Here is a 25,385-nt window from a genome sequence, read left to right on the forward strand (position 1 = left end):
AACCATCGCCATGTATAGACCCCATTATGATCTGATTTCATTCATGAGTACGAGTAACATATGCTTGTACGTTCTCTCCGTAAACACAACGGAGTAGTATTCTTGTGCACTCGAAACGTACACAAAACACAGCTGATCGTCTCTCTTGACATTTCTTGTAACTTGTAAACATGCACATATGCGCCAATCAAGTATCAACCTAGATAGGCGTCCCGCTGCATGACGTAATATTAATCGCGATAATTTCGCATTTAGGAGAGAACTAAAAAAATGCAAGCCAAGATAATGGTTGGTGATACGTACTTGAGAGTTATACGCTCAGCTAGCGAATTGTATTCTGCCGACCCGCGATCTGGACGGGTGGCATGACGAAAGTTGTCTGACTGGGTTCGGACTTAGCAATTCGGTTCGCGTTTATAACTTCGCATTTTGCGTCTATTGTTCATTGCGCTTGGTTCTTAGTGATTTGAAAGTGATTTGAGTGCCCATCTAATGGCTTCGGCCTAATGTTTTAAGCAAATCATTTAAAAGTTCTGTTCAATAAGTCACAAATTAGAAAGGAGGATGGAAGCCAGCAACGAATTGTTAGTGTCCTTCCCCGAAGCAGGAGTGCAGGCACCCCTATCCCATCGCCTTAAGAAACTATGCCAGATGTCATTGGGGCCCGCGATTTTCCTTTTGTTTTTCGCCATCAGTTTTTCATGTGAGTTGCGATTATTTCGTTTATAATGAAGTGGAGAGTGCCTGATAACATAATGCTGATAAGTTTCTCTTTTGTCTATTCTCAGCTGTCGTGGGTCAGAATTGGATTATCAAACTAACGTGCACAACAATATTTGGATACAATGAGACAATCTGCAATCAGTTGGGGACCGCCAATGCAACGGAAGAAATACATGTAAGTTGGGGAAGTTGCAGACCGGCCGCCTGGCTTTCAGGGTCAATGGTGTTCCCCGAAGTATTCGTTATTTTTTACAAACTTCCCTTATCAGCCACATTACTAATCCGCCTATGCGTTGAGCGTAAGGTGAATCATATTTGTTTTTCGGACACTTCAAACCACACTATCAGTAAGTGCCGAGATGATTACTCTGATAAACCCCAGCAGGTGCGATTTTTCAGGATGATTCAGCTTGAATCACCTTCGTCTGCAGCTGTTACATTCTGGGAGAGTGCAATGTTTTAATTACTTAAATAGATGTGATTAAGTTTAATCAACCATTTTATTCTGAAGCTTTATCTTTTAAATTTATACAGAAATGCGGGTAGTAAGCATATGAACCAACGGTCGATCATGAAGGTAACCGAAACTACTCCCGTTTGCAGTTAAATTCTCTTCCACTTGCCTCTTAATAAAAAACTGTTCAACCAACACTACTTGTCCTCTGCGGCAAGTGGAAGTTCTTACCTGCTCACAGTTATTTCGGGATTATCGCCTATCACGCCATATAAGAGAGCCATTCACTGAGGGTAATCATAATCAGTCACTTCTGTAGCTATACCAAATCGTCTTTCATAATAAATAAGTTATAATTTGCATCAATAGAGATCATTTCATTGAAAAGAAAATTGAAATACGTCCGAGACTTTGAATTCCTCAAGGAATACTTGCATACTCTGTGATAGATGACTTATCTGAGTCTTGCTATATGCATTATATGAAAAATCGAATAGGAGTAACATTTTAAAATTTACACGTGGAAGAGAAATCCTTCACCATGATTTTGCATCAATTGATTTAGCCATTCAGATTTTTAATGACTTATTTAGTTAGGCGATCGCCAAAATACTATCCTAGTTGGAGAGGACATAGAGGGAAAAACTATACCAAAAAGTTAGCGAAATTGACCCGTGACTGAAAACACTGAAATTCTTCTTGAGTGTAGAGGAAGATCCATGATGGATCACATCCTCAATCAATGTTTCTCCTGCCTCGGACCTTTATGAGGTGCGGCCTTTGGAGTTCCAGACTTTGCTCGGCATCCTCAGGCCATGAAAATATGGAATGTCCCTTGTTAATTTGAGTTCACGGTAGCTACGGGGAAGAGAGGGAAAAGGAATCCCTAAATTAAAGCATTAGCTTGACTCCATTGTAATAATTCCACAAATCAACTGTAAAATTAAATAAAAACCAACAGCACAAAAAAATTTAGTTCAGAAAAAAAATATTAAATCCACAGCGATTTGGGACACATCATCATCATCAACGGCGCAACAACCGATATCCGGTCTAGGCCTGCCTTAATAAGGAACTCCAGACATCCCGGTTTTGCGCCGAGGTCCACCAATTCGATATTCCTAAAAGCTGTCTGGCGCCCTGATCTATGCCATCGCTCTATCTTAGGCAGGGTCTTCCTCGCCTTCTTTTTCTAGCATAGATATTGCCCTTATAGACTTTCCGAGTGGGATCATCCTCATCCGTACGGATTAAGTGACCCGCCCACCGTAATCTATTGAGCCGGATTTTATCCACAACCGCACGGTCATGGTATTGCTCATAGATTTCGTCGTTATGTAGGCATGATCCCTGTTGACATTCTGACTAAAGAAATGAGTGTCCTCTACCATACAAGATGTATGGAGCACAGCGTAGAAATGCGGCAAAGTCAGAGTTGCATGATCTCTGGCAACGCAGATGGGACGAGTCTACGAAAGGTCAGTGGACACACAGGCTCATCCCAATATTAGGGTGTGGTTTGAGCGAAAACATAGGGAGACTAACTACCACATTATCTAGTTTCTCACGGGACATGCTGGTTGCTACAGGCAGTATCCAAAGCGGTTCAGGGTTGGATGATTCTTCGAACTGTCTCAGATGTGATGGCATACCGGAGGATGCAGACCATGTGATGTTTCACTGCCCACGATTTGCGATAGAGAGAAGGAGCTTAAACCAGGCGCTAGGCAGGAGCGTGACCCCGGAGAGCTTAGTTGCGGAGATGCTGGAGTCCAAGGAAAAGTGGCGGAGCCAACCGCAATCATCCAAATGCAGGAGGTGTTGCTGAAGGAACAAAGAAGGAGGAAAGCCGCAAATAGGAGAAAGACGAGTGCCTAAGAGTAAACCTACCCCGCGAAGTAATGCCTTAATGGCGGTCCTGCGGGGCTGGGTCTGCAGAGACCGGGGGTGGTTTTTAGTGGATGTGAACCCACACGCGCCCGCTGTAGCTCCGGCATTCGGGCGGCGGAGCTGGGGCGGGCGTGTCTTCCTAAGATTTTCCACCTCCGTGTACGCACAAAACCAAAACCAGGTTTATCCTCACCTGAGTTGCAAACGCAGAGCTGTATGCGTGTCATGGGTTGTGGATAATGACATGACCCACCGGGTTAGCTATGAATATCGCAAGATGATCTTGTAAATAAGTAGCCGCGGATAAGCAGAACGTTTCCATTTGTGTTCGTCTTCCCTAACCTATTCTTCCCTTTCTGGGAGAGTAAACCTCCTTAAACCTCCGATGAATTGCAGTGACGTCACACTGTATTTCAGCGGCTCCCTTCCAAATACCTTCCCTACCTTTGGAGGTAACCATTGGGGATTTTTGTTTAAATTCTTTAAATGGGATCCCAGAGACACGAAGACAGTACACAACACGGTTAAGGGTCGCTCAAGAACACCAGAACGGCTTTTTACCCTTGGATGTTTTGGCGGTTATGCCGTCAACCACCAGGGACGGGCGACCTAGGTATCGTATGGTTTGGACAAACCAACTTAACGAATTTATCGTCCGCGCCTATTACCGTGCCACGGATTTGGAACGGAATCCATCAAGGAACAGACACCGACCAACCAGGCAACAAATTTTCCACGAAGTTTTACTTGAGCTCGGTCTGGAGTCACCAACTTACCGGACTGAACAAAGGAGCAGCAGGTATTCTACAAAAATCTCACCAACTCAGGTAGGGAAGGTAACCTCGATCTGAATCAGGCAGAAAACTTCTGGAGAAGTGCCTGACGTAACTGAAGTCGACGTAGTAACAGCCCTTGACTAGGCAGGTAACTGGAAGGCGCCAGGAGTTGACAAGATTCACTACTTCTGGCTGAAGCGGTTCAAGAGCACTCACAGGATATTGGCAAATCAAGGGAATAACTTTCCTCATTCCAAAGGAACAGGGTGCCTCTTGCCCTTCAAAATGTCGACCACTTACTTGTCTTCCTACCATCTACAAGGTCTTTACTTCAGTTCTGTGCGCGAACATCTCAAAACATCTTGATGTTCATAAATTGATAGCTGAGAAGCAAAAAGCATGCGTAAAAGACTCCCGAGGCTGTAAAGAAAAGCTTATAATCGGTACGGTCGCTGTAAAGCAGGCTGCCCATCAAAAACGAAATATATCGACAGCATAGATCGATTATAAATCAGTCTTGGACTCCATATCACATTCGTGGTTACTGCAAGTGTTACGCTTGTACAAAAACAACCCGAATGTCCGTTTTGAGAATGATGGGGTCCTAAGTCCGCATCAACTTAATGCTGAACCGGACCAAATGGGAAGCAACTTACTCCCTCTTTCCTGGTCCACAGACCCCTCGCTTAGGGCTTGCACCCAAACTTTTCAAAAAAGTGAAGCGATGGCGGCTTTACGGTTTCTTACTAGGGCAGAGGCACATCGTCAGACACTGCCTCACCTCTGCCCTGGGAGCAGCGTGACCGTAGCGACTCGCAGATGTTAAGTGTTCTACGAATTATATAAAGGAGCACTTAACATCTGCGAGTCGCTACGGTCACGCTGCTCCCAGGGCAGAGGTGAGGCAGCATCTGACGATTTGCCTCTGCCCTGGTAAGAAACCGTAAAGCTGCCATCGCTTCACTTTTTTAAACCCGAATGTTGTTCTTCTCCTGAGAACAGTCAGGAGAGATACCAATCAGGAGTAGCGTTTTCCAAGGCGACTATCTAAGCCCACTGTGGTTTTTTTTGGCTTTGAATCCAGTATCCCATCTTTTGCATGAAAGCAAATATAGGTTCCAAGTCAAACATGACATATTGTTGAAATGTACATTAAGCCATTTAATGTACCGCATTCCCCACCTTTCCAATAAATGTCCAAATTAATACCACTTCCGGAAAGTACTAATCGAGACCTTTCATTTGATACCCTATATGACTATATTTGGTGAAAAAAATGTACTCCCACCTTTTGCATGTGTGGGGACCCTCCTTAAATTCGATGTAGAATGATACGAATAATACGAACTACAAAATGCACCATGGAAAATTCGTCTGGAACGTTGACGTGACTTACTAATTCAGGGCATTGCTAGGCTGACTTAATTCAACTCTGACAATGCCAGCAGACGGGTGAAAAGTAAAGTGCATAGGGTTTACAAGAACTATGCCATTTTCAGTGAAACACCCGCAATTGAAATTCTGGGCACACTAAAGCAGAAACCTTCTGCCGTATGCAGTCGGTTACGACAGTACGGCGAAAGTCACTCCAGACGTGTCCAGAATGCAACATACGCGAGGAACCAGCGAAGTTTTTTTTAGATCTCTCAAAGAATCCCAACAGAGCATCTAGACAGGGCAGTTTCCGGTAATATAAGCGGAAGAATATTGGGGTAGATTTTGGAGATTATCTTACTAGCATGCTGAGTAGATTATCGCCGAAGGCAACCGCCATGCCACTATACCAAGCATGAATTTTGCCAATATTACCGAAGAGAAGGTTGGGTGAGCCATAAAAAGCTTGAAGAACTGGAGGGGCCCAGATTTGGATCGGGTGCAGAACTTCTGGTACACAAAGTTTACCAGTATACATGGTCGGCTAGCACATAGCATAAATCAGGCCATGAGTCGGCCGGAGGAATTTCCATCCTTTCTCACTGCGGGGATTACCTACCCCGCAGATACCAGACCGATTACTTGTTTACCAACCCTCTTAAAATTCATAATGCCCATAGTTAGTGGAAGGGTCAATGCGCATCTCGAGACCAACAACATTCTGCCCGAGAAGCAGAAAGGTTCCCAAATCGGTTCAAAGGGTTGCAAAGAGCAACTATTTGTAGGACAAACAACTAGAGGCCAAAGAAATCTCTTTAGTTGCTATATCGATTATGCCAAGGCTTTCGACAGCGCTTCGCATACCTGGCTAATCGATGTCCTACGCCTGTATTGCAAGCACGGACAGTGTCGCACAGGGTATCGTAGAAGCGTATGCTGGTAGGAAATCATTGCACATTTACCGCGTCCTGCGCATCTTAATGGGGTTTAAGCAAAATTCTGATCTATATTGGACTCTGATGGAACAATTCCTAAAAAAGCTCATGAGCATGTTTACGCTTCCAATTCAGTTTCCCTACTAGCACATCTTCCAGCACAGGAAAATATTCTTTGCAAGAATTCTAACCTTTGCTGTGCTGTGTCTGTGTGCGGATTCGCAACGCTTGCTGCTGGATCATATGAATAGAAAATTTCTTACACAATATGAACACAAAATTTCCGGACCCGAAGCGTCCAGCTCCCGATATTCCATTTTGTTTTGAAATGTCATTCCTTTGGGAAAGTTTGCCCTAATTGCTTACGAACGAATTTGGTGCTTGCATTATGAGATGGGAATTGGATCCCCTGTATTGAAATATGTTTCAACTTTCGTATAGTATTTCCAACAGTCACTGTTAGAAATCAACATAACAAACAACAAACAACATTGAATTCATCATTGATTTAATATACACATCAGATAAATTTGTGTTCTGCAGGGTTACTATTTTGTCCGTTTTTCTATAAAGTATTATCTGTTTTTGAAATTACAATCAATTTTATGAACCGTTGCCAATGAAATACCACCTAAAAAGTGTAAATAAACTTTTCAGGTATTTATTGGGACAAAAACGAACTATTGACTTTCATTGTGTATTGTTCAGGCTGGCCTGTATTATTTTACTTTTTAAATTATACATACTTTTTATATGACGACTTGATGAAAAATTCCAGCAGAATATTCGAAATATTCGACACAAGAAACGAATTCACTTCAATAGATATTATTAACAAATATGCGGTTAGTAGACAAAGAAAGGAAGAACGCAAAGAAAACGATGAAAGCAACTTTGAGCTTTAACAGCAGTGGAAGTAATAGAATTGGATGCTCACATGCGAACCTAGAAATGAAAAGATAATCTTCAATGATGGCGCACTAGAGACAGAGGGGTAACGAAAGATAGCGACTTTGTCAATCCACCAGTTTTTTGAGGCAGTAACCACGTACGAATTTCGGTGCTACTTTAAACTGGCATCGACAGTTAAATTTGGTTTCTGAAAACGGTATCTCGGCATGTACCCTAAATATGAAAACAAAGCGAGAGAAAATTTCGGGAAATCGATGGTAATTTTTTTGGTAGTAAAAAGAAATTGGAAATGGAATAATAATACACTGAAATTACGATGACACGACCACAGACGAGAGTTGATGAAAACTTGAAGATTACGAGTAACAGGGACGTGGAGTTTCCATATACTATTGTCTTGTAGCAGTACAGAGGAAACGTTGACGGGGAACCGCCTCAGCTAGATGCTAGTGTTGAGATGGCTGCATTTTCAGATTTTGGACAAAACAGCGAAAATATAAGCGAAATGCTATGCACTTCGAGTTTTCGAGGCAAATTTAGAAATGTAAGCCTCCTAAACGTTCACGCCCCTACAAAGGAGATTGCAGAGACGGAGAAGGATACCTATTACGAGGCAGTTGAGCGTACGAAGTCTGTCCCGAGTATGATATCTAAATCCTACTTGGAGATTTCAATAGTGAAGTAGGGACGAAGTCCGTATACCTGGTTTGCGCAGAAGGCGGTCTACAAACATACGTGGGCCTCTCCAGACGGAACCACTTTCAACCAAATTGACAACGTGTTGATTGAACGTCGCCACATGTAGCCTTGACGAATATCGGAACATATAGACTCTTATCCCTATCTCGTTGGCATAGTGCTCCAGGGTGGAATTACAACATCACCCACAATCCCCTCAGACGATCAGGTGTAAGTGAATACTGAAGGCATTCACAACACAGCCTTCCGTAACGCCTATAAGGTGAAAATGGATGCCCCAATAACCGCAGCTAACAGATGTTCTGGAGATGAAACATCAACAAAAGATCTTCACAATCACCAGGAGAGCGTTATCATTGATACGGCCACAAACATACTTGGCCCCAGCCGCAAGAAAAGTTGGAACGGCTGGTTTGACGATGAATGTAAGCTATCAACGAAATGTAAGAATGCCGCATACAGAGTAATGTTGCATTCTCAAAGAACGCGGGCACGCGCAGAGATCTACCAAGAACTCCGTTGAACGGAAATGCGACTTTACAAACGGAAGAAGGAAGCCAGAGAGAACCAGCAGGTCTGTGAACTTGAAAAGTACAGGGAGCAAATGAACCAGGCACGGAAGTTTTACCAACAAGTCAGCAGGATGAAGCCTTATACACCTCGATGTTCATCCTGTCGAGACAAATAGGCAAATCTGATTTCCGACAGAATGGGCATGTGGGAGCGATGAGTTGAGTATTTTGATGAACTGCTCAAAAACCAAAAATTTCGGCGAGTTCGAGGTCCCGTCAACTGAAGACGACGGACAAATACTGCCACCACCAAGTATAGAAGAAACAGTCCGTTCAATCCACCGGCTTAAAAACCATAAGTCACCAGGAGCCGATGAAACTACAGCCGAATTGGTTAAATATGGAGGTGACCAACTACACCAAGTGGTTCATCAACTGATGCTTAAGGTGTGGGACAGTGAATCAATGCCCGACGATTGGCACATAAAAAGGGGGATATCGCGCAGTGCAGCAATTGTAGAGGTATCGCGTTACAATCTATAAGATATTCTCTACGGCCAGAACATCATCAGACCAATTCAAAGAGGCTTCACTCCAGGCAAATCAGCAACAGATCAGATTTTATCTTTGCGGCGAGCAATGGAAAAACTGTTGAAGTATGGCCATCATTTGCACCATTTTTTCATCGACTTTAAAGCCGTCCATGATAGTAGGCGGGGTAAAACTGTACACGGCCACGAGAGAATTCGGTATCTAGACGAGATTAATAAGGCTGACTAGGCTGACCCTGATCAATGTGCGAGGCCAGATAAAAGCAGCAGGATCACTCTCACTACTCAACATCAACAACGGTCTAAGAAAAGGGGATGCCCTATCATGCGTCCTCTTTAACCTGGCCCTGGAAAAAGTAATCCGTGATGCTGAGGCAAAATCCGAGGGGTACGATCCTCTTTAAATCCACCCAACTACTGGCCTATGGTGACGATATCGATATCATGGGAAGAACGACTTGAGACGTACAAACTGCCTTCATCCAGATCGAGCAGGCGGCGCAAGGTCTTGAGCTGCACATCAATGAAGGCAAGACAAAGTATATGGTAGCAAAGTTAGCACCAAAAACCAACCAACCAACAACATCAAACCGCACTGGTCAAATGGGAAGAATAAAGATAGGAGACTAAAACTTTGAGACCGTTGATATTTTCTAATATCTAGGGTTGAAAATCACAACCGAAAACAGCTACGATGACGAAATCTGCGTACGGTTGTTAACAGTCAACAGAGCTTACAAAAACTGTTCCGCTCAAAATGTCTCATCATAGGGTCAAAGCTCTTACTGTACATGACGATGATCTTGCCAGTCCTCATTTATTCCTCGGAGACTTGGGTTCTTAGGAAGAAAAATTGCGAACTCTTGGCCGCGTTCGAGAGAAGAATCCTCAGACGAATTTTTGGCTCCCTACATGAGGATTGACGATTCCGTAGCCTAGACAACGACGAAATCTAAGAGCGATGCCATGACCGTCAGGTTGTGGATAAAATCCAGCTCAATACGTTGCGATGGGCGGGTCACTTAATCCGTATGGATGAGGATGATCCAGCCCGAAAAGTCCATAAGACAACATCTATGGTAGAAAAAAAGGCAGACCCTGCCTGAGATGGTGCGAGGACGTAGATCAAGACCGAGACAGCTTTTGGGGATATCGAATTGTTGGACTTCGGGATGTCTGGAGTTCCTTATTAAGGCAGGCCTAGACCGGATACCGGTTATTGCGCCGTTAGATGGATGGATGTTAAAAATAGAATGGTCGCGTCATGAAACATGCTCTCAGATTGAAATTTTTGACGGACGATTCCCATGAAACAGGATAGCGCCTGGCGCTGGCAGTCAAGAATTGAGCTATTTAAATATCTCGGATTGATGCTATCAGCCAATGGTAAACTGCGCTATGAAATTGCTTCACACAGCGCAATCTGGATGTAGTGATTTTTTTTTTGATTGAGGAAAAATTGCGAGTCAGACGTCTTCGATAGTATGGTCATGTAATTCGCGTTATCGAGAATCAATTTGCCAAGATCGGTCTAAATATCGAAACCGATGGGAAACGATCAAAAGGCTGGCTGAAACAAAGATGGTTTGGCAGGTTGGATGGTGATTTGAAAGCCTAGCGATTGCATCTAGATTAGGACGACCAATGCCAAGTCAGGTACAACTGTGAGTTGTCTGAAGTACTTGGCGACCTTGAATTCTCCAAAATAGTCAAACTTGGAAAGCCACAAGGGGCTGACCACGTTCAAAATATGGACGACACCCGGATACTTAAGGTATTCGAAGGGAGAACAGAAGGATGAAGACCGTTGGGCAAATCCCGAAAGCGCTAGGCAGATTTCGTTGATGAAGACAGAGTATCTCTGCTCGGATTTTGAAATTGGAGGACGCGATCCATGTATCGAGATGGTTGAAGGAAGGACATCCGAAAGGTCAAGGCCCAAGCGACTCTCGATAAATTAAGCGCAGTCATCTATTTCACATAGATGAATAATTTAAGATCATTAGAAATCAGGAAAGGAATCAAGTTTTCATCCTTTACGAAATATTGTAGAGAAGCAGTATCTGAAGCCAATTCTCATATTTGGAACCACAAAGAAGGAAAGTGTGTTCCTCAATATCTCAAAAGCGCTCGATAGAGTTCTTTAACAAGTTATAAGAAAAATGCAATGGACAATTTCTAATTTGGTTGCAAATAAATATTTGCTAATTCATTCTCAAGGGTATATACAATATTATCGCTGAATTCTCAACCGACGTTTGATAAGTAAACGAATCAAAAGCTTTGTTATAAAGTGTTATTCACAAAAAATATACACAAGCAAGAGTAAATTTGTAATTTTCCAGACAACAGCGATAGTAATCAAACACGATTAGCCATTTTATCTGTCGCATTAAGTGAACGGGCAAACGTATAATAATCATTCGTCAAGGTATATGAATTCGGTGATTTTTATTCAAAATTGTTACTTCACTAATAATAATATAAGGAAATACATGCCTCCATGTATTATACAATCGATAATTTCTACAAATATAAACCCCATGCGGGCTTATCTGCTGCATCCTCATATTACATGCGTACTCCAGAATTCAAGTTAATTTTTGTATTTTGTTTTGGTTTTGAAGTGATGCGATACGCAGAAGTCTGATTAAAGCTCATCATTATAATTATCGCCAACTCAGTGGACCAAAAATAAATACTAATAGGAAACTGAGATACAAAATATAATAAGAACTGAGAAGGATTTTCTTTTGTGAGATGCAACTGTTCTACTTTTTGATAAGAATTTTTTACATATTACAAAAGTAGGTGATACTAGAAATCATCGACGGTTATTCATATATTTTCCAAGGTTCTTACTTGCGAATAGATAGATAGATAGATGGAACAATCTTTTAGTCCGGTAATGAAGCCTGCAATGTCGTTGGAAAATCATCAGAATCATAACTTGGTTACTATCATCAAAGTGTGCACTTTGTATTTTGTGTGCATATATAACGAGTGCAAAATATTATAGTCATGATGATAAATGTCTTATCATTTTATATTTTCTAGAACAAATTATAGCGACTGCAGAAATTAAATCTTTTCGTTTATGCTTTCAAATGAAATGATGCCGGCCAAAGTCGCAAAATTACTTCATACAGTTCCTGCAGTATTTTGTAGGTTTGTAGGAGCCAAGGCCGTTGAAAACAAAGAAAAGTGGGTAGTTGTTGTGTATACATCAGAGCTGGTGCGTGCATAGAATTCGGCTTATATTATTTCTAAAAAACCCTTGGTAACATCTGTAGAAAACCCATCTTATGTATTGAATATAGGAAATGCATTTCGGAAAAGCTCAACGTAATAATACAATGTGCCCTTGGTGGGGTATAGCCCGTCAACCAAACCTACACGCCATCGTTTGCAGTTGCCTTCAATGCCTTTCAGCACCCTCCACAACTTCCCGAGACGCTTGCACTCCTTCTCTGCTGTCCTGCGCCAAGTACCCTTGGGGGAATCCACTCGTCGGTCATATTTGAAGAAAGATAGGCAAAGGAACTCCGATGAGACGACGCAGACATATTTGAAGAAAGGTAGGCAAAGGAACTCCGATGATACGACGCAGGCAGGTATTGACGAAAGTTTGGAGCTTTTGGGTAACAGTGGAGTTCACTTTCCATGGGCTACTGTCATATAACACATGAAGACGGAAACAAAAGATTGTAACTCTCCAGGTGGTAAGAAATCACAACCTTCGAATCCACTCGCAACTTCGAGAAATCAAGTCGTGGCCGAGGCACGGATTTTAGAGGTCTCACCTCATCCATGTTCCCTTACGGAGTAATCTGTGCAAGATAGGCTCTCCGCTTCAGTGGAAAACCTACACCCGGTGTCTACGGCGCGATCAGCCAGAAAGGGTAGTACAGCAACTCCCTTAATGAGAGGAACTGGAAACTGACTACGACCGGCCTGTCGGTAACATTGTTGCCTAACTCTTTCAAACTACGGGAGAGGAAGGCTCGGCAGAAGGAAACTTTAGCCACGAAGGAAAAAGGAATATAGACTTCCCTGTCAGAATCTTCTCCTCCGTCTGTACCAGGCAAAAAACGGAAGAAAGGTGATGTGGACGCACAAACGAAACAAATCTATGCACTTCGGGCACCATGAACTTGAGAGGGCGCCCGGCCGACGACAACGGAAGACACTGTGAAAGAAGGCGAAGTTTCTTGAGAATGAGGACGTCGACGTTACTACATCACCAAGTGTGGCGAAATCCAGAGAAATCGGACGCAAGAAACCGGAACTTTCGGTGGAAAGTGAGGACAAGCTGGTAACCCCGGTGAGATCCACACTAAACGCAACAGACTTTTCAGTTAGCGGCGATTTTCATACTAGACTGCACTTATGACTACAAACATGAGAGTTAGTCAAATTAACCTGTACCATGCCAAAACTTCTTCCTGTCTACTGGCGGCAAGGCTGGTAAAGTTGCAAGACTGTCATTATATATATTTCCGGTTCAATAGCCATGGATTCGTTTTAACAGAATCTGTGGTTTTGGATCAGTCAATGGGACTAGGATTTTCTTCGATGAAAGATCCTCGAGACCGAGGGTCTGCATTCTGATATCAAATTTGTTAGAGGCAACCATGCTGAGACAATTCTGTTCCCAGGACCTTGTTACGGGCAATTTACAATACCAAGTTAATGGTAAGAGGGGAAACGTCATAGTTGCCTCTGCTTACTTACCCTATGATTCTTTGTGTCATCCGCCGACGCAAAACTAAGGGATCTGGCAGTATATACAGAATCAAATGGCCTTGAACTTTTTATAGGTTGTGATGCGAACGCTCAGCATATTTGTTGGGGCAGTAGCAAATGCAATCCTAGAGGAGAAAGCTGTTTGATTTTATCACTTCACCTGGTCTGATAACCGCGAAAGTAGGGTGCGCTCCTACGTTCGGCCAAGAAGAAGTAAAGTAATTGGCCTAACAATCTGCACTCCAAAGTTGTTAGAGTTGATTAGAAACTGAGAGTGCTAGATCAGGCGAACAGCATGTAATATAACGGCAGAATCCTAGGAAAACGGATTGGATGAAGTTCAATAAACTTCTTGGCGACAAAGTTCAACTTCCTAAACTACTAAGGACTCCATTGACGATAGAAAATCAATTGCCAACTCTAACTCGCACACTTTTACAGTGCTTTGAAGAGGCTTGTCCTATTTCCCGGGGCCAAAGTGGTAAAACGGTTCCATGGTCGAACCAAGAACTGCAAAGACTCAGGAAATCAACAAGACGACTTCTAAATCGTGCTTGCAAAAGCGATAAAGATGAAGACTGGCTAAACTTCCGGAACTCACAGCGTGAATATAAGAAGCTCGTAAAATGTTTGAAACGGGACTCTTTTAGAGCATACTGTGAGCGACTGGAAGGTGAAAGCGAGACTTCCAGGCTGTGCAGAGTCCTTAATAAGGATGAGTCGGCTAAGTTTGATTCTCTTAGAAAATCGAATGGTACTTTCACGAACTTCAGAGTTGAGTCTATAGGTCTATACAGGTCTCAGAATTGGCGGTTTCTACAACCTCTTCAGCACGAAGGTGTTGCAAGGGGAATTGGGACACTGCGAGAGCGGTTGTCACCAATGAAAAAGCGAGAACATACTATCATTTGAACACTTCAAAGCACCTGGCATATATGGCATCTACCCAGTGATGCTAAAAGAAGGTATAGAGCACTTAGAACAACTTCTAGCAAATATTTTCCGAGGACATCTTGCTCTGGGCTACGTGCCTTCCGTCTTTCCTGGGAAAGATGGCTATTCAAATTCAAAGAATTTCAGGCAAATCAGCTTAAAATCATTTTCGCTGATATGTCTGGAGAGACTGCTTAAGCGTCACATTCTAGAGAAGGCGCTAAGGTCGCACCCACCAAATGAAAACCAATATGCTTACTAACGTGGAAAGGCCTGTGAGTTTGCTCTTCATTCTTTGGTGTCAAAGATAGAGGACCCAATTCTGAAAGGCGGGTACACGATCGAGGTGTTCGTAAACATTGAAGGAGATTTTGACTGTGTGCCTTTCCTAAAGCTCCGTGATGCCGCCAAAGAACATCGTGTTGTCGAAACCTTAATAAAGTGGATCTACGCTATACTAACGCTGAGATTGCTGTGTGCTGAAGTGGGTGTTGATCACTACCTAACAACGGAAGTGATGGAAGGCTGCCCTCAAGGAGGTGTGTTATCGCCACTTTTTTGGGAGTTTGCTGATCGACTCACTACTATGCGGACTACAACATCTGCCAATACACGTTCAAACTTATGCGGATGACGTAACTGTGCTGGCTTTTGGTCGAGTTCTCAGAATGGTGTGTAAAATTATTGACAATTGGTCTCAGGCATGAACTTTCAATAAATCCAAATAAAACAACAATGATATTATTTACAAAAAGCAGGAAACTGAATGGTCTTTGCCTTCCAGAGATGAGGGGTGCAACACTTCAACTCTCCGAAGAAGTGAAATATTTGGGAGTTATTCTAGACAAGAAGCTTCTTTGGAACAAACTTCTAGAGATAGAGATCAAACGAGCTCTCACAGCTTATGGGTTGTGTAGGCGGACCTTTGCCTCGACATGGGGACTTAAGCCTCAGGGAGTAATGTGGATATATAATATGTTACTATCATTAGGCCGATGCTCGCTTATGCATCCGTAGTGTGGTGGATTAAGGTGAAACAAAAGAGTATTCGCTGTAAATTCTCCACACTGCAAAAAACTGTGTGTTTGGGTATCACCGGTGCCATGAGCACGACATCCAGCGCAGCTCTGAATGCACTACATAATTTGCAACCCTTGGATTTGTTTATTCAGAGCGCTGCAATGAGAGCAACTCATAGACTAATTCGATTAAGTCTATGGGGAAACAATGGAGGTGGAGGAGAAGAGTCATTGGGAGAACTGAATCCACTTTTTGCAATGTCTTCTGATTCTCAGATCCCCATATATCTGTTTAGTAGAAGATATGATGTTATCTTGAAACGAAGAGAAAACTGGAGCGAACCAGAAGAATCGGTGCCAGGATATACTGATCGTCTTGTACATCGATAACTCAAAAACAAAAAATGGTTTTAGAGCAAGAGTCTACCTCTCGAATAAAAACGAGGAGTGGGCTTTCTCTTGGAACAATACACAACTGTGAAACAGGAAGTTCACCGCCACTCTACTAACCCCAGCGAACCATTGGAGTGCAGAAGGGCACGGATATTTCAATGCCAAGAATCAAAGACGGTGGTCGTAGGAAATACCGCGCCGCGAGACAAAAGAAAAAGCATCAATATCATCTCTTGGTCCCCTAAAAAATATAAAAGGTCATCAGTCATGCAAAGATCACTACTCAACAGGATTTGTTGAAAGCTTGAAATGCTTATTATACCATCTACACTTTACCGACAACCTGGTATACTCCTTACATCCGAAGATTACGTGTTCATTAGTTTCCCAAACTTAACAAGTGTTACATATGTTCGAAATTATGTTTCCAAACCTCCTGAGAAAGACTTTATTATATATGTGATTGGTTTGAAGACGATTTTTCCTCGGAAGCTGTAAACACACGTGTGGCTCCCGGTTTAATTATAGGTTAAATCGGATGAATGTTGGTGAAAAAATGTCCTTTCACCTGCGACGTTGTCAAAAAATTGTCTTCCCACTCCTTGTATGAGTGTCCCTGAACGGCCTTCAGGACATCAGCAGGTGAGGGCTCAATCAATCTTATAAGATGCGAACCCAGAGACTTACGGGCATCTACATGGGCAAGTTCATTTAATGCTTGCCCCGCCCCGGGCACTTTTCAGTGACTTGAAACAGGGGTCAGAAGCCAGCGCATGGATTCGGCCCACTAGGTAGTGCGATCGTAAAGTTTGATTGAGTAATTTGCAAGACTGGAGAGAGCCCGTAATGATAATAACCTTCACCTCACCCATTCACCTTGATGGCCTGAAGGTTCCTCCCAAATCATAAGGGAATATGACCTGAACTTTATTTGAAATCACCGGAACTTCATTAAGAACTACAGTGTCAAACAGGCTCTAGAAAGACCTATAGATCAAGGACAGACCATTGTCAGCATCCGGGTTTTGTATCATCAAATTATAGGCTTTAGGATTCCTTTCCTTTTGCTTGAGAAATTCTTTAGTTGCCAAGAGGGGCCTTTTGAAATGGAGCGGCGACTCCTTAGCCAAAGCAAAAATGTGGTGCAAGTGGGTGGTTCTAGTCAGCCCCAGGGATTTTCTCAATATATTTTCAAAATATCTGGGCGGATTCATAGTGGACGTAGCTGCACTAGCTACTCTAAGATAGGCCTTACCGTCGATCTATAGAGATTGACGGCGTTCTGGAGTGTGAGACCCCAAGAGAAACCAGTTGCAAAATTCATCAGCCTGCCGGCCTTTAAGGTGTTCGGGATAATAAAGTTCAAATTATCTCTGAACCAACAAGCCCTCGTTATCTCCCTGGCTAAGAAGGTGATGAACTTGACATGAGCAAGCGTGTGATTATTAACTTTAATGGGCGGGGGTGTTACCCTGCTTCGCTTAAAGTCTTTGTAGATATTTGAAGGTGGGGCTCCAATTGTCGCCGCTTGCTAAAATAATGAAATCGTCTGCAAATTGAAAAATTTCAATACTATCAGAACACTTATTATGCAGGGATGTTGCATAGAGGTTGAACCACATTGGACTTAAAACACATCCTTGGGGGATGCCGTTGTCAACTTGAACGTTATCCAGCCCTAGTTGAAAGTGTCGATTGGACATTATCCTTGACAAAAATGAAACAATTTCCGCAGAAAAACGGAAACTTGACATTATGTCACATTCAGCACCACATCCAGAGAGATCTGCAACAGAACGTCGTTAATGCAAGTAGATTTGCCTAAGACGATAACTCGTCAAAAGTTCAGGGTCCTTAAGAACTTTAGGGATAGGTACTACCCGAATAATGGACCAATCCTCTGATGGGATCAAATTGCAAAAGATGAGGTTAAGCCCTTGTGGCAAAACTGAGAGGGCTTCAGGCGCCAACCTGCGTACATATTGATAAGTGATGTTGTGAACACCAGAGGCACACTTGTGCTTGAGCAAAACGGTAGTAAGCTCTTCTGAAGAAAAGGGCAGCGACACTCTGGAATATTTGAGGACGTCAGGAAGAGAGGGGGGGGGGGGGCCTGGACTGCCCAGCTAGATAGTCGAGATATTCCACTTTCTTCTTAGGATACCAAGTTGGGGGCCTGCCTCTAAGATCGCCACGAAATGCCTACATGGATTTCCAGAAGGACATAACATTGGCACTTAGTGCTGGTGTTAGGTAAAATTCAGTATCTCTCAATATCGTGACAATTCGAAACTCTGAAAATGCTAAACATTTGGTTGCCAATTATGACTTTATCATATCTACTAGAGTCATCACTCATTTTAATTCTAACAATAAAATAATCACTAAAACAGAAACATAATAGCAGAACCTGATTTTTCATCTCCATCCGCAAAATTATCGTACTTATAAACAATCATATTTGAAGGACGGGGGAGGCAATGCACGCGCACCTGCGTAGCCATTCCTCGACCCTGTAGTAACTCAGAAACCACGATGCTGCACAATTAGATACAAAAGTGCAATTGCAATTGCTTCAATGATAAAATATCCGACGAATAAACACCTTAACCCAATTATTAATTGTTGGCTACGGTCAGTAGCTTTTTGGGTGAAATAAATATCCTACTACAAATCCTTAAAATGTCAATGGAGGCAGGATATAGGGTTTAGAAAGTCGTTGAAGTAGAACAATTCTTATCATTCAACTGAATCAATAATAAAGTGTATATAAGAGAAAAAGATGGAAATATTTACTCACCGCCTGATTCGTCCTTATTGAAGCGTACTTAGTTCTGAAGCCCCTTCATAAATGACACTCCTCTAATTGTTTGTACACCACTGCACACGCGTAATTAACGCATTTAATTCACTGGATTCATAAGGAATACCACTAAGTTTTACGCACAATTCACCCACGTCGATATATTAAAATATTCCCGCCGCGCATGAATTCGAAATGGAAACCAAGTGAGGAAAGTTACAGAAATAAGAAAATCCCAGGAGTAAAAACACATCAAGGACGAGGGACGAAAAATTTTCCCTTATAAAATTCTAAATACAATGTGGTTTCCTTTTTTTCCGCGACGTTAGCTGTTATTCGAGACAAATAAAAACGCGGAAGTCGGACTCGAAATTAGAACTACTTATTGTTAGCACGCGAAACAGCAACTGAGAACTGGTTTTTATATTTATCACGAGGGCTTAACTGAATAATAGAGACTTGTCCGAGTTTGAAATATCCATATCATGACAATGTTGCTTAGCTCCATCCTTTTAGGAATTGTCGACTGGAAAGAAAAAGGATTGATATTGATGACAAAAATATGTGACAAGGAATTCTTTTCACTGAAAAAGGAGTGAAATTTTACCTAAAAATTTGAATAGAAAAAAGAATTTAATACGAAAAACAAACTTGTTGTTCGCGCGAGGCTAGACTAGATACGAATGGCAAACTTGCATTAGAAGTTTCTGTTGAAGGGCTCAACGATGTTGGCGACGAGAGCCCAGAGCCTGATATAATAAAAACCGGAACCTCTCATGCAACATTTTTAAAAGAATTGAGATCATAAATAGTCTTATTCAGAAAGAAAAGGCTTCCGTGAACATAAAATTAATTCACCTAGGATAAATCTGTATATATTATATAATCCACCGAAGATTTATCTCGGGGTCGAAAAATTTGCTGCTCCGATTGGGACTTGCAAGATACGGAAAAAGCAAAATTTCACACATCAAAAAAGTGCTAATTTTGTAATATGGTATCAGTTTTGGTTTCTTGCTTTTTTTTACTGACAAAAAATATTTAACATATGTATGTAGGTTGAAATAACGACGGAAAAAACTATAATATGTACCACCAAAGTACCCTGGATACAGATAACATGTAAGTTTTCAAGAAATAGACGAAAATCCGGCAAAGTTTTCAGTGCCTTATTATCAAAAATAAATAAGAAACTAAAAACAGCAATACTCTCACATAATTCTGTTCTTTATCTCTTGGAATTGTAATTTTTCCATTCGGCTGAGTAAATCCTTGCAATTTCACCCTTTATTGCAGACGTGACAGATGACAGACGAATGCCAAATGCTGACTCTGATCCCACCATTGTGGATTCTGAACCAGTTTGTCAGCCTCCTCATTACCAACGATATTCGGGCTCTCAAACAGCCACTACACGAATGTTTCTTTCAGCCGACCAAATTTCAACAGCAACTGGTAGTAACTCCATACCAACTAGCTTGATATGTTATTGCTATTCAGTGCTGATAACGCTGCTTGACTGTCAAAACAGATTCAAAAAGTGCGGACGCGCCATCTTTGCAGCGAGCATTCTTCTGCTGGCACTAAAATGGCATATACCAACATGATGGCCATTTTTAGAAGAGATTAGGCCAGCTCGATTATCTGCGAAAACACTCTCGAACCTGATCCATCTTTCATGACTGACTTGTACTTCCGAAAACAGTCGTGCCCATTTGTCGACCATTCTTCTCTTTTGGTGATTACGACAGAGTATGTCTTTTCAATTCAAATCTGGAGAAGGTATGATCAGCAGGCATCTGAGCCACTTGGCGTTTGTCAAAGGATTTTCAGGTGGGCGCATGATTGTATGATTGTTCTTCGTTCCACGTCTATATGCGTCATTAGCTGCTTTCTGTTTCACATGCAAATTAATAAGGGGTAGATTTAGGACATGTTTCACTGCCGCGGTTGTCGTAATATTCATAGCTTCCATAATACCTAGGCAGCCGAGCCTTTGAATTTGCGCAGCGGTTTTCTGCTATTAGCAAATCAGTCTCGACCACCAAACGATGCATGGGAATCGGTGCATACAATGAACTCATTGCAGTGAAAATCTCCAAGTCTTACCTATCGCAGTGCTACAGCATCAGAGCAATCTGTAGGATTTTGATACTCTTTCTGGATTTAATTGTTCCACTCTAGCTTGGAGTCGAGACGCACTCCCAAATATTTGACTGCTTGTACCAGCTGGATTTCCACCTCTGATAAGGAGCAGCTTCCCAACGTAACGTTCCTAGTAAACATAACGGGTCCAGTTTGCTAGTGTTTACAGTAAGTCTGTTACGGAGACATTAACTATGGATAATCTACAGGGTTTCATTCAAGCATACTGGCCAATAATTATTACAGCTACATCGTCTACGAAGGTATTTGTGTGCTCCAAGAGCCATATCAAGGAGTACATTACCAGGAGACATAACTGAGGGGGAAAACCCCTCACTATGGCCAGTCACTAAGAAACCCTGTTTCAATAGGCTTCCGTTCGACGAATACTTTGATCTTTCCCCACTCCAGGATGTGAAAAATCTAACTCATTAACAGCGGCTGCAGTTTGTGTTGCGCCATCATAAATGAGGCACAATTGAACGCACCTTCGATATTCATGGAGGTGCCTAGAGGGTATTACTTTTCGGGCATCGTTTTCTTTATCTTTTCCGCAAGCTTATGGAGTGTTGCCTTCGTGGATTTGCCTTTCTGTAAGGCAGGTTGGCAACCGTAAAGTCGCCATTTAGAAAAGTATGTATCCTTTATGAATCAGTCTATTAATCTTTCCAGCCCTTTCAGCAGAAAAGAAGATAGACTTTTCGGCCGGAAGCTTTCCCTAGTTTGGGACCAAATATTACCTTCACATAAGGCCAGTTAATTGGAAATATGTGTGTGCTGGGATACAAGGTATATATTCCGAATATGAAGACCCAAGTTTATTCAAGATAGAACACTGATAAATTGGCCAATTTACAAGAATAACAATCGGGAAGCAAAAAAAGCGATCGCTATTACTCGAGAGATCCATTACGATAAACTGGACACTCATGACGGCGAGAGAGATCTGCATCGGACATAGGATATATCGAACAGTCCTCTCGTGTCAATGACGATCGACGAGCCGCGACAGATATATGGCGGGAATATTTCCAGCAGATTTCAACGGAAGAATTGGTTCTTCCTTTACTTCCAACAACGCTGCCGATATTTGGAGCAATTCCACCTGTCAACTTTTGCGCTGAGGTGACAGGAAGGAAGACGGGGCAGTAGCCCTGCCGGCCGAGCCAAACACAAGTGGCCGATGAGGGCCTCCACTGGGAAACGCTATACTCACTTTGATTTGCTAGTCGTGAGGAAGTAGGCGAATGCTCCAAAGTTTAATTAGAGCGATTAGACTCGAGTCTGGACGGGGAATCTGATGTGGCTTTGGCCGCAAAACCTCACTCATATCATCAGAACCGGAATCGCCCTCTGAACTTGCATGTCTCAGGAGAATTCTTGTCTTCAGCTCGAGATTGGTAGCTTCATGGGGGTTGTGGTTATGTCCAAAGAGACAAGAAACGTCGCACTCGGAAACGCTGTATTCACATCGATTTGCTGGTCATGGATGCAGTAGGCGAATGCTGTGAGACGAATATATCCGAAGAAATGACTCTTGCCATGAAGCGGAATTGCCCTCTAAGCGCATATGTACCAAGAGAATTCCTGAGGGATATGGCCCGGCTATTCGCGTTTGGCCACTTGTAAGAGTTTCGTACTGGTTGTGCTCATATCGTGAACAGAGCTTGTTGTGGGCTCATGCATGGAGTGCCGTTGTACAACTCGGGCATGGTATCCCTCAGTTACGGTAGAGGTGTTAGATAGGCCTCGCGTCCATGCCTAACCTGCATTCAGTATAAACCGGTACGAATGTGCCAGTCATGGCGGGGCTCTGATTATGGTTTGCAAATCAATCCGTATCCAAAGGGACCCTGGGGTTATGCCTACAAAGCAGATACTCTCGTAAAACTACCAGGACTTAATTGTCCCCTTCCGCAGAAAAGATGCTTTCAAGATATACTGTTCGATACCCTCGATATTCTGCCTAATTAGATTGAAACCTTGTTTCTTTTGGTATTTATATTTAGTTCGACTCTACTTCTCTTAATTCAAACCCCCAAAGTCTTCAAATTCCTCTGAGATATTACTTCGGCTCAGCACGGCGCATCATATGTTGCTCTGATAATAGTTTTCTCGAAATATCCCTAAAGCATCTAGCATTCGAGATACACTCCCCGTTCATGCTGTCGACAGCCTCCCCGAAATCGATGAAGAGCAGATCGGGTGGTGATCCGAACTCAGCACACTGCTCGAAAATTATCCGAAGGGTGTTGATGAGGTCAATGCACGAGGATCAAAAAGGAGAACCGGCTTGCTCTCTCTCAATCATGCTTTCCAGATGCTTTTTAATCCCTTCCAAGATCATTTTGGCTGTAATTTTTGCGACAATAAAGAGCGCGCAATTATCCCTACAATTGATGTGGTAAATGCAGGAGGATCCAAAGCGGAAACGAGTCTGCTTTTTGCAGATTTTTCCAAATGATTTTTAATGCATTCCAAGACAATTTTAGCTACAATTTATGCGACTTCAAAGGACACGGAACTATCTCTACAATTGTCGCACTCTTCGGAATCTTGGCGATCATCCGCTTCTTCCATTCACTGGGACTTTCAGATTCCCAGGTTCTACAAATGATTGGAAGAATCAGCTCTGCAGGCACTGCAGGAGTTGCGACAAACAGTTCCGCAGGGAAATAGCCAAGATAATTTTTCGTTTGTTTTAAAATAGTGGTCCGTATTTGCATGTTATCATGACTAACTATTTCATCCATAACAAATCCATCCATAACTTCACCAAATGCTCTACGATTGAGAACTGTGGTAAAGTACCCTCCATCTATTATGCTTCGCAACCCTCACAGGACCATCGAGAGACTTGCAAGTACTTTCGTGATGCAGAAGAGCACTGTTGATGACGGGCCAGTGCTGCCCGGTGAGCAAGGTAGTTTTTCCAATGTCGAACGACAGTCGGGTACTGTAAGTGAACCGTGCTGAGCTTCTCGGTTTGAGCTCCCCAACAGTGCGAGAAGATGCGGACGCAATATGTAAGCGAAGGCATGCAAACATCAAATGATGATCTCGCCCGGGATAGATGTTCATGTCTGTCTTGTTTCGCTTCTGCTGATCGTGATATGGTCGATGATTAGATGTACGCTACCGATCAGTTGAGACCCAACTGTCCTTATGGGAGGCTCTGTACTGCACAAATGTGCTATCAATGACAAGATGGTGGAAGCTGCAGAAAGTCGCTAACCTCTCACGCTTGTCGTGACGGTTCCCAATACGCTTGTCGTGGCGGTTCTCTTAGAACATGTCCGAGCAAGGTATTATCAGATCACCCATTACGATCGCAGTCACCTTTAAGCAGACTCTCCTCAATTGCGTTGAGTTGCTCGAAGAAAACCTCCTTTTTCTTCTCTTCTCATTGCACTACTAAGATGTTCCCTAGCATTAATCCGACACTGGATTCACGCTTATTTCTGATATACTTGCCAGAATACAGCAGCACAATGTTGCAATAGGGAGAGGAATGTTTCCTAGAGTACCGCCATCTTAACCCGATGGTACCCAGTCTGCATCGCACAAATCCTCACAGAAATTGTAACAAGCAAGTTTCTGGGAGGGCATTCGAACATTCCTGAATCCAATCATAAACCGATCATAGCTGGAGGATCAGTCTGTTTTCGAGATGTGGTAGCCGCTTATGAAATATAATCAAATTTCGAGAGTTGCGAGTTTGCTAGATGGCAAATCTGTATCATTCTAGGCACTTTTTATGTAAGAGAATGCTTTGAGTGAATTCTGCGTCTCCTACTCACAAAGGAGTCACTACCTCAGCAGAGCACGGACTTCCCATCTTAATAGTAAATGCCACCAGTTTGGGTCGGGTTGGTGCCACCTACTACTTAACCGCCAAGGCGCATTGACTATATTTGGTAGGTAATTATGTTACTGAAACCAATCGATCATAAAGTGACATTTTAAAAGCATGTAAATCTCTATACTTTATATCAATATGTAAACCAAACAGCTTGACTGATAACTTAAAACTTATAAGCGCTTCATGTCGTCGGTCATATCCCAACTGTTGACCATAATCCTAAATCAGTTGTCCGGTACACTATCTGCTAAACATGCATCACGCGAATTGAATGCCGCAGTTTTGATAAAATTTCAAAATACCTGCGTTTTGATAAATAGCAAAACATTCATTTCGAAAAAAAAACCTCATTTCTGCGAGAGCTATCAACATTCGCCCGAAGGCAGAAAACACCAGAAAATCCTTTTGATGGAAGACATACAACAAATCCAAATTAGTAACACAAAAGCAATAGAATCAGCTAGAAAATGTAGTACAAAAGGTTCACCAATATACACAGTCGGTTGGCACAAAGAATAAGACCGGAATTTCCACCCTTACTTCTAGGTACAAAGTACATGGTGCAGGATCCTCCGCAGACACTAGGTCAATTACTTGCTTTCCAAGTTTTCATAAACTCATAGGTTTGTTATTAGTGGACGCCCCAGTGCGGAGGTTG

General features: G+C 42.5%; 1 protein-coding gene across 1 annotated transcript in view; it reads left to right on the forward strand.

Moving 5' to 3' along the window:
* Window positions 1-278: 278 nt before the first annotated feature.
* The window catches only part of LOC119659178 (proton-coupled folate transporter-like), a 33,976-nt gene continuing 8,869 nt past the window's right edge, over window positions 279-25,385 (forward strand). Inside the window, exons 1-2 of the mRNA XM_038067135.1 lie at window positions 279-703; window positions 789-898. Of these exons, the coding sequence (XP_037923063.1) occupies window positions 565-703; window positions 789-898 (249 nt within the window). The 5' untranslated portion in view covers window positions 279-564. The remainder of the gene's footprint in view (window positions 704-788; window positions 899-25,385) is intronic.

Source organism: Hermetia illucens, chromosome 6 (assembly GCF_905115235.1).
Source record: "Hermetia illucens chromosome 6, iHerIll2.2.curated.20191125, whole genome shotgun sequence".
Classification (NCBI taxonomy): domain Eukaryota; kingdom Metazoa; phylum Arthropoda; class Insecta; order Diptera; family Stratiomyidae; genus Hermetia; species Hermetia illucens.